Genomic DNA, 11,135 nt, shown 5'->3' with positions numbered 1-11,135 from the left:
TTCGACCTCCAATTGACTAATCAAATCTGGAATCAAAAGTCAATCAAGATTAATGAAGTTGCACTGAGATCTCGTTCAGATTTTTCATCAATTAAGCATATCACGATAGATTATTTGCTAATCGCTTCTTCAAAAGATCTTTTAATTGACGAGTCACTGTTAATCATAATAAAATGCATAATCTTGACATAATGACTAAATCAATGAGTGAAATCATTTTGATCACAGATCATTATTATTCGAAATGGTTGCTTTTTGAAGGTTCGACGATTTATTAGTGCATTGAATTAGGGAAGATCCATATTCGTCTATCTCTGCAATGCTCTTTTTAAATTAACTTCACACCAAAAAAGATTGAAAACATCATGAAACTGTAAATCAGAGAATACGAAAAGTTCAAATCCTTCGATTCCAATTTTTTAGAGTCTCCAATGTCTCAAATGACTTTCTGCAATTTATTTAAAAATGAAACACAAGCGACCTTTTCTTAATCAATGATAAAAACAATTAAACTCTTTTTTAATTTTGAAAAACATGAATTTTATTAAAATCTTGTTCGTTATTCTGATCTGATGATCCAATTACAAATCACTTGCGTTTCATTATTAAAATATTACTTTACTGAAATGTGGATTCGATTAATTTTGCATTATCCAAATAGTCCATTAATATGATTAATATGTACTTACCTTGTATTAAAAGTTACACCCAAAAAAGTTGATCTTTAATTACAATTCAATTCATTAGTTGATCCATTGGAAATTCAGTGTCTCCAGAATGGATACAAGTCCAACAATATGTAACATTAATTGATGCAATTATTGTATTGTATCAGGTAACTCGATACAACATATCATATTGAATATCATGCTTAGATGATTGAGATTGAATCGCTGGAGAATTCAATTTCTTTTTAATTCAATTTGGATTTCCTTTTTTTTATCATTTTAGTTTTTTTCCTTTCGTTCTCATTCATATTGATCCATGGAAACATGGAAACATGAAAACACTGAATAAAGTCCGATGAAAATGCTCTTGTTACTCTTGGACTTACATCATGAATCTACTGCTCATTCATCATCATCTCATCTTCACTCTCACTTTTCATGTCATTTTGACATTTTTACTTACTTTTTCAACTCACTTTTTCCATCATCAATACTCATTCAGAAATTAATCATTGTTCTCATGACAATAAACTTTGACTGTAATATGCAGTCGATAATCAAGAAATCGCGAAATCAATAGTAAAGCCAAGAAAACTTGTAAAATATTATCACTTGTGATTAAATTGTCAACCAATAAACTTGAACAATTCAATTTATTCCAAATGATCAATCAAATTAATTTCATGAAGAAAGTTTTTTATTTTTGAAACTGAATGGTACATCAATTCAAGATTATGATTCAATTTGAATACATTTGGTTTATAAAAAAGATTTCAATAATCTTCAATCAATATTCAAAAGCAAATGGTCACAGTTAATCCGGTAGCATTTAAAATACAGAAGGTTAATAAAGCCCAATAATCGATATCTTTTTACCATCGAAATTTTTCGATTCCAGCCATCGATTATTTCGATATAATCGTTCATCACAAACTAACCATGTTTGGTTTTACTGGTGCAATGTTTACAAAATGTGAATTATAATAGTCTTTAATGGTTTTTAAGTTCTTTCTTGTCATAATCTTGTTTTGACATACATGTATCTTTTGTATCTTTTTACTTTTACTCTTTGTCTTTGATTCTCTGTTTACCCCACCTATAGTTCAATCATTTGTGATAATATTTGGGATTAATTAACTCTTGCAATGGACCTAACATCAAATCGTGTATCAATTACATTGCAACATTTGACTGATCACAGTTTAAATGAAGAAAGGCGGTGTGTGGCAGCTAATAATCTGCTTGTATTGGCCAAGGAGAAAGCCGGTGCCAAATTGATTATTGAGTCAAAAGGACTGGAAAAAATTCACAAGGAAATCAGTGCAGACAAGTCGTCGAAAATAAATCTCTCGCTGGTGAGAGCTCTATCTGAAATAAGCAGACATGACGCTGCTAACACTATCGCAGTTTTGAATGAAATCAATATTGAATTTATATTGTTACTGATGGTTCACCAGGTTCGTTGCTCTCACTTATATGCTTACCAATAATCTAACATTTTCCTTTATTTCATGTTCTTTTCTAGTTTACCAACGAAGAAAGTGTCATGGCTGTTCAATATTTAGTTCAGACTTTTATTAATAGCCTAACTGGATTCGATCCAAAAAAGAATGCCCCTCCTAGGGAAATTGCAAATGAAGACTTGGTCACCGAAATAATTATTGCGGTTGGCAAGCGAACAAGCTCTAGAGCAATGTGTGCTGATGGGAGAGATACTCTGCTTGAACTTATCTCAAGAAATGTTGGACAAAATGCTCTTAACCTAGGAAGTAGGTTAATCGAAGCTGATTGCTTAGAGAATTTACTGGACGTAGCTGCAGAAGTTGAAGATTTAAAATTTGAATCCAGTATGAAAATTACAAGGAGCACAAAAAGTCTGGTTGCCATCGCTCTAGAACGAACATACGAATGTATGGATTGTGATAAATCAAGAGAAACATTCAGAGAAAGATGTATGGATTACATTAAAGATAAACTGAGAGGCGGTGATGTTGAAAACAGGATTCGTGCTATATCAGTGATAACAACACTTCTTCAGGGTCCTGTTGAAGTAGGCAATTTCTGTATTAGTCAACAAGGTATAGTTGAATTGATGTTGGTAATGGCCAATTCAGATGACGACGAGGTGCAACAGAGGATTGCCGCTGAAGCCATCATTGCTGCTGCATCAAAGAAGGAAAAATGTACGAGCATTGCTTCCATGGGATCGGGTATACTCAAGAAACTTTATCAATCTCCAAATGAAAGTATTAAAGTTCGAGCTCTTGTTGGTTTGTGCAAAATTGGTTCTGCTGGCGGAGCTGACGCGTCTTTCAAACCTTTCTCAGATGAATCTATCCATAAACTTGCTAAAGCGTGTAAAAAGATTTTGGTAGATTCAGGTAAAGACAGAGATGTTAAAAGATGGGCTTCCGAAGGCTTGGCTTACTTAACTCTAGATGCGGACGTTAAAGAAGATTTGATTGAAGATAAGGTTGCAATGCGAGCTTTAATTGATTTGGCTAAAACAGGTGACTTATCATTACTTTATGGTATCGTTACGACTTTTGTGAATCTGACAAACAGCCATGACAAAAAGGAAATCATGCCTGAGCTGATTGAGCTCGCAAAATTTGCAAAACAACATGTTCCCGAGGAACATGTAAAAGATACAAAAGAGTTCATCGAAAAAAGAGTCAAAGAATTGGCTTCAATGAACATAACATCTGCTTTGGTTGTTCTCTGTAAAACTGAAAGCATCTCAAGTAGAGAAATGATTTCCCGTATTTTCAATGCAATTTGTGAACAACCTGATCTGAGAGGAAAAGTTGTCCAACAAGGAGGTGTCAAAGCCCTACTTAGTCTCTTCACTAGTAGTAATACTGAGAGAGGAAAAATTATTGCTGCTCAAGCATTGGCACGAATCGGAATCTCAATGGACCCAAGAGTATCTTTTCCTGGACAACGAACTATTGAAGTTATTCGTCCACTAATGAGATTATTAGATGTTGAATGTTCTGCGTTGGAAAATTTCGAAGCCCTAATGGCTTTAACTAATTTAGCTCAAATTGATCAATCAACTCAACGAAGTATAATGAAAAATGCTGGTTTCTCTAAAATTGAACATTACATTTATGATGATCATCCAATGTTGAAAAGAGCCTCAACTCAGTGTGTTACAAACATGATAACAAATCCAGATGTTGTGAAAATATTCGAGGAAGATAATGATCGTGTTAAATACTGGCTTTATATGTGCAGTGAAGAAGATCGAGATACAATTGTCGCTGCAGCTGGTGGATTAGCAATGTTAACTGGTGTTAGCAAGAAATGCTGTGAAAAAATTTTACAAGCAAAAGATTGGGAAGAAATTTTAATGGTTATTTGTTCAGCCTCTGATTTGGATATTCAACATCGAGCCTTATTTCTAGTCAAAAATATTATTTTCGTGGACAAAGCACTTGCCGAGAAAATTATCAATACTAAGCTGTTCAATGTTTTGATGGCGATAACTTTGCCTGAAGTCGAAAATATTGAGGGAAACATCAAAAATCTTGCTAAAGATATTTTACAAAAATGTCAATCATATGGTCTCATTAAGCCGGCTGACAACTGAAAAGGATTTAATCATTGAAATAATTTAATACGCCTTTCTCTTCGATCTTCCTTTAACTCATCAACTGATCAAGTAATAACTTGGAAAATTTAGTTTAACCATGAATTGCCTTGAATCATTCAAAATTGCTGACAGTTTTGTGAAAATTATTTACGTTTTATTATTATTCATTAAAATTCAATCAGTTAAATCAAAAGGTCACAATTTTTGTTTCTTTCATATTGATGATTGCCTGAATAATGAGAAACAGTTCAAATAGTAAAAGTTCAGGTCAATTCGTATCAAACTGAAACAATCTGAAACTTCTAATTCTAATCTAATTGTCACATGTTTCCATCATATAATAACATCGTTAGTTAAAATTGCTGAATAAAATTGAGCAGAGATTGGTTCAAACATGATTAAATTGATTGGCTGAAATGAAATAAAATAATTATGAAAAACTACTAAATGATTAGCTTAAAACTTAAGAAGAAACCTGAAAATTTTTTTGTACCAATAACCAGCCTAACCATAAAACGCCAGTAAACAATCAACGATAAAAAACAAAGCTTCGTAAAATGAAACTTCTGATCGACTTGATTCCCTCATTCATTTTATGAAACGAACCAAGTCATGTAAAATTTTGAAAGTTAAAGACTGGCTAATCTAATTGAGAAATTAGTTGAAAAAAATGAATTAGATTTGGTCTTTTAACCGAGAATAACCCAATCCTCTGAGGACCGATGATTTTGAAATAACCGCGTTTATTTGATAGACAGAGATGACCAGTTTTTGGCACCAAAGACTAACAAAATGTCTGAAACTTTAAGTTGACATTTTTGTGTTTATCTAGTATTTCAATTAATTTTGATTGTTTTCCAAAGCTTTTTATTTTTACTCATTTTATTGATTTATTAGTTTTAGGCACTTTGCCATAACTGTGAATGACTGGAGTCACAGATGATTGTTTTAAGTTTGTTTCGCAAAGATATTTATACTTTTGTGTTCACCAACTTTTTGGTTTCATTATTTGGCGAATCTCTGTGAGTTTCAATTATTTGCTTTTACCGTTTAAGTTCATATTAAGTAGCCTCATACTTCAGGTTAAGACGGACAAGTTTTGACCCAATGAATTGATTACCCTGATTATCTGAAAACAGAAATCATGATTCGTTGAACTCTGCTTAATCAAGATAGTTCAGATTAAAGTCAAGTTCATTAATTGACTTGTTTTCACCCATTTTTTAAATTTTACATTATTCTCAATAACAAGTGTAATTAACTATTCATTATCTATTACATAATACATATTACCAATGACAATTCATAATCGAGAGACTTCTTGCTCAATTTGCCTCCTAAAGACATTAAATGCAATTAAGTAAAGTATACAATGTATATTTTGTATAAATAATTATGTGCAAAGATATTTGTTTTTATCAAACTCATTTTCCTCGATTGTATTAACCATGTTTCAATGCTTATTACTCAATATGCAATTTTCGGTCTTTTGTGGTCTTTTAGTAAGACCCCGAGGAAAAGGAGTTTTATCAACACGGAAATATCTTTGCAGATAATTGCTCTTACAGAATATACAATTATCTGATAGAATTATTTAAAAATTATTAAACTGGCCAAAAGACCACAAATGACCGAAAATTGCATTATAAAAAGATTTGAAACATGTTTGATACAATCGAGGAAAATGAGTTTGATAAAAACATAAATATCATTGGACATAATGATCAGACAAACCAGACAAAATGTTTTCAATTTCATTACTTGTACAAAGATATGTTTTGATGAAGCACATTTTCCTCGATTGTATCTACCTTCAGGGGGATAATCGAGAAAAAAGTCTCTCGATTAGGAATTTTCATTAATGCAGTGTAGATAATGGATTATCGAGTAATTACACTTGTTATTGAGAATAATGTAAACCTTCAAAAAATGGGTGAAAACAAGTCAATTAATGAACTTGACTTTATTCTGAACCATCCTGATTAAGCAGAGTTCAACAAATCATGATTATCTGTTTTCAGATAAACCTTAAAATTCAAGTTAATCAATTCACCGGATGAACACTTCTCTATATTGACCTGGAGTATGAGGTTACTTGTGACTCAAAAGACTTGAACTTGATTCGCTAAAAATTTATTAATTGATAATGAAATCGTCATTTGATTTCATTTACGTCAATCCTCAGCCTTTTTTACAATATTTAGCAATTAAATCAACCACAGATCAAATGGATAAATTGACCAAATACATTGTGCATTTACAAGTTAATTTTGCATTCCAAGGGATTCGTTTGCATTGATTTCATTTTAAAGCGTTTCACCTCACATAGGAATTATGCACTTTGAAGTTCAAGTTATAAATGGAAATTGATTTACTCAATCAGATGCTTACAGGTCAGATCATCATTCCTGTCTAACTATTGGTACTTGTTGCGAGACTTATGAAGCTGCGACGAGCACGAGATATCAATTCGAAAACTTATAAGATCAGTTTAATCAAGAATGCTAAGGAAGCAATTGAGCGATTTTCCAATTGATTATACATCAATCAACCCCTTGGGTGCTTTTCAGGTAATATCCAGATTCTTCTAAATATTACAACATATTACTAATAACCTTTGCAAGGTTGCTGTGATCTAGTTTTTTATTAACCGAGTCTTTCTTACGACTTGCATCAATAAATCTAATACAAGCAATTAATAGATAATCAAAGAATTTGATCTTCAATATTTATCAGTTGAATCTTGGTTCATGGTCACTTGATTTATGTGAGCATCTCTATCAATAGTAAAAGTATGAGCTTGAAAAAATTTAGCGAAATAATATAAATATCAAAATTCAATCTGCTGATTGATTATTTGTTGTTTATTTAAAATTCCCATCATCAAATTACGCAATTGACTCGTAATTAATTCCATGTAATTTATCGTTATTTTTTCATTCGAACAGCTATTCAGTTAGTAAAAGGATCAGCGTCTTATGAAATAAGTTTACATGAAAAGTGCCAAAATTATCATGTTCAAGGTCTTGAGAAAATTCCAATCGAGCTTCATGGAAAAGCCCTTTAAAAGGCTTAAAATGAGTATCGCTAAGAATCATTGGGTTGAGAGTCATTAAGGTTTTCTAGCCAAGATGTCTGGTAACAATTGCACTAACAATTGTAAATTGGGTTTCCAAAGAAACTGTAAAAGATGGATGATAAAAAAAGAGGACTGATGTACTTTATTGGATGGATTCCTTATTAATTAGTTTATCACAAAAGCATGTGTTTCTTTGACTTTTGATATTAACTTTCAAATATTCATATTTATCAATTGTGACTGTTGGTAATTACTTGTTGTATCTGGTCAATATTCATAATTATGCAAAAATCCTGAGCATTAAATGTAAGATTGTGTTAAATAATTTAGATTTTTGTAAATCTGTTGTTATTCTGTTATCCTTTAATAAGGAGCAAATTTCAAAGCAAATCTATGGATTTGGGAAAAAATGAAGAAAATAAAAAGAAACATTTTACCTTTACTTTTTAGCTCAAGATCAACCTGACAATTGCTAATTATGTTATATTTTCTTGTTAGATGTTTTGGGTAACAAACTAAATAAGGAAATTCGCGAGATTACACTGAAAATAACCCTGAAACTCTGTTCTAATTATGACTGAAGACATTGACTTGTAATTGATTTGCAAGAATAACTGTTTCTGGTGTCGATCTTGATATTTGTACTTGATATTCGTACTTGATATCAATTTGATACTTTTATATCTTTGATTGGTCGCCATCTATTGTCAATTAAAATAATCACAAATATGTAACTTTTAATTAATTACAGATTTTTGTTGAGCAACTAAAATGGCGCGTCATTAAGTTGCGAAATTATCCAAGGATTGATAATTGTTCCTTAAACTTATCGTCTAAGGTGGTGATTGGAATGAAATGTCCAATTAAACCACTTTCTGATTAATTAGAGTTGCTTGTTTTATTAATTTTAATTTATCATTGATTAATTTAATCATTGATCTATGCGCAAGGAAATTAAGGTTAGGGTTTAACTTTAAAATGCGTTTGTTTTCGAGGTTGGATGTTCATGGTTGCTGTATATTGTGTGATGTATTAATGCATAATAATGGTGTAATAATTTATTTTATAAAGCTTACGCTTGCGCTTTATAAGCAACTCTCTCAAGTCAGACTTACTCAAAGTCTCTTCTTGACACAAACAGTAAAACCAGGTTTGGTTTAGGTTGAATTTGGTTGATGTGAATGGTAAAAGTGTGCTTCAGAAATGCTTTAGTGCCGTTTAAAGCTAGCTTGACTACTCTCTTCACATACTTTTTTTTGTTATATCCATCTCTGTGTGATCGTCAGAACGTTTAACTGTATCTGTGTTCATTGGTCCGGTTCGCAGTTTTTTCTTTCTCTCTCCCTTTATCTTTTCTTGTCATAGTCTTGTTTTTACCATACCTTTACCATTACTTAACCTCTGATTCCCTGTAACCCCACCCAAAGTCCAATCAACATTTGGTGTGTTGCCGAAAAAAAGAATAAATTAATAAACCATCACAATGGACCTGATATCAAAAGGAATTGTGAAATATTATCAGTTAATGCTGCAAGGAGACCCGAGGGTCAAAGGATTACCTCTTATGGACAGTCCCTTGCCAACTATGGCAATTTGCTTGTCATATGTCTACTTTTTTACGGTCCTTGGACCTCGATTGATGGAAAATCGTAAACCCTTTGAGGTTCAAAAGCTGATGATAATTTACAATTTTGCAATGGTTATTTGCAGTATAATTTTTGTGTATAACGATTTAAAGTATCATTGGCTGACACCACAAGCCAGCTTTAAATGTGATCCAGTTGATTATACAAATAGTCCAAATGGACTTCGTACTATGTACAATTCATATTTTTATTTTATTCTCAAGTTTGTCGAATTTGTGGATACCCTTTTCTTCCTTTTGAGAAAAAAATTCGACCACATTACCAAACTTCACCTTATTCACCACGGTATCATGCCTTTCAGTGTCTGGTGGGGGATGAAATTTGTGCCTGGCGGTCACGCAACCTTTTTTGGTTTTGCTAATTCAATTGTTCACATTGTAATGTACATTTATTATGGACTCTCAAGTCTTGGTCCATCCATGAGGCCATATCTTTGGTGGAAAAAATATCTCACTGCATTCCAGCTTGTGCAGTTTATCGCCATTATGGGTCACTCATTCCAACTCTTTTTCCGAGATTGTAATTTCCCAAAACTTTTCGGTCTCTGGATCGGATCTCATGGAATTCTTTTCTGGTTCTTGTTCACTGATTTTTACAAGAAGACCTACAAGAAGCCAATAGCAAATGGAGCAATCAAATCATCAACCAAAAGCAAAGAAGTCAACTTAAATTCTTCATTAGATGGAAATTCTGAAAAGAAAGCTTTGAAAAATGGTCTTCGAAATAGTGTAACTAAACTGAAAAAATCTTCTTAAGTTAATTAAAACGAAAGGGTAAATAAACTACAACTCGCTGCAACGTTGCTTAAAACAAACTTTCATCACAACTACATCCATACTAACTAGCAACACAAAAAGGTCACATGGAATGAGTGTAAAAGAGAAAAAAGGGAAAGCAAAGCAAGCTATTTCAAAAGCCTTTTTATGATGGCACTGGAAGCTAATGATGATGCTAATGATGATGTTTGATTTATATCTGCAACAACCTTTTCTCTCTCACTATATCTATTTCTTTCTTTCTACCTGTTCTCCTTCCTTCTCTTTTTGTTTTTTTCTATTCTTATTGAGACTCATCATTTGCACGCTGTTTGTTGATGAGAGCATTAAAATGTTATAATTTATAAGTCAAAGGAAAAAGAACCAAGACAAGATGACGAAAGAACCCGAAAAAGGCCTAAACATTCAAGCCGGATCTCTCAATCTTCCCTTATTAACTGTAGATTTTCCCTCCTTATTCTTTCTACCTTTTCTCTTGCTGTTTACTTTTTCTATCCAATTTTCAATTTTTTTTTCTCGAGTGTGATTGTACCAAATTGTCCAATATTGGGCAATGATTCTTCACATGTGAAGAGTTCATGTGTCTACTAATCTGCTGGTTTTTTTATATCCAACTATATACAGATTCATGTATATATTTATATTATTCAAGAGGAGGGAAAGATTTTCTGTGTCTGTAAATCTTTTTTGTTTGCTTTTGCAAAGTTTTGTTGTCTGTTTTTTTTTCTTTCTCTAAAACCTTTTTTATCACTACGTTGTGTCAAAACTGAAAATCGGTTTTTTGTTGGCCCTTCTTTTTTTAAAAAAATTCAAGTACAATTCATTCAACTACAAAAATCACAGTTTTTTCTCCATTATTTACCTCTCACTTTTTTTCTATTTTTCTCTTGACTTCGATCAAAGGTTATAAAACATAACCTGTTAATTAAACGAAGGCCAAGCAGCAAGAAGATTCAATGATAAGGAAGAACGATAACTCAAAATATGAAGTTGATGGCTTCTTTCATTTTCATGGCATTATTTTGACGGAATCATTGTTCTATGGATTTATGGTACCAGGATGAGATAATTGTTAAAAAGCTTGAGTAAAAAAATGTGAATAACTTCAACTTTAGAAAGTGAATGCGAAAAATTGAAGCTCTTAAAGTTTGAAAAAAGAATGGAAAGAAGTGAGTGAAGACGAATCAAAACGAAACAGGATAAAAGGATAGATAAATTTAAACCAGAAGCAGGATGATGAAGAAGAAAATGAATGAAATGAAAATGGTTAAAGATGTTGCTGATGATGATGATGTTAGTGATGATAGTGGGGGAGAAGAAGTGAAAATAAGCCAAAAAGTGAGATCGTTTACTTGTGGCGAAAGTTTT

At 32.1% G+C, this 11,135-nt stretch overlaps 1 protein-coding gene and 1 pseudogene across 2 annotated transcripts; both read left to right on the top strand.

Moving 5' to 3' along the window:
* The first annotated feature begins 1,612 nt into the window (after positions 1-1,612).
* Positions 1,613-4,459, top strand: unc-45 (unc-45 myosin chaperone). Its single transcript, XM_015936736.3, has 2 exons — positions 1,613-2,125; positions 2,194-4,459. Exons 1-2 carry the CDS (start codon positions 1,814-1,816, stop codon positions 4,261-4,263), a joined length of 2,382 nt encoding a protein of 793 aa, XP_015792222.1. The 5' UTR covers positions 1,613-1,813; the 3' UTR covers positions 4,264-4,459.
* A 4,234-nt stretch (positions 4,460-8,693) lies between these two features.
* LOC107368791 (very long chain fatty acid elongase AAEL008004 pseudogene) lies at positions 8,694-10,604 on the top strand (annotated as a pseudogene). The gene has a single exon (XR_016199259.1). The product of XR_016199259.1 is annotated as a very long chain fatty acid elongase AAEL008004 pseudogene (transcript).
* Positions 10,605-11,135: the final 531 nt, after the last annotated feature.

This window comes from Tetranychus urticae, chromosome 2, assembly GCF_039701765.1.
Source record: "Tetranychus urticae isolate SD_2017Ah chromosome 2, NJAU_TeUrti_SD_1.0, whole genome shotgun sequence".
Classification (NCBI taxonomy): domain Eukaryota; kingdom Metazoa; phylum Arthropoda; class Arachnida; order Trombidiformes; family Tetranychidae; genus Tetranychus; species Tetranychus urticae.
Note: the sequence above shows the minus strand (reverse complement) of the source record. Positions and strands in the feature narration are given on the sequence as shown.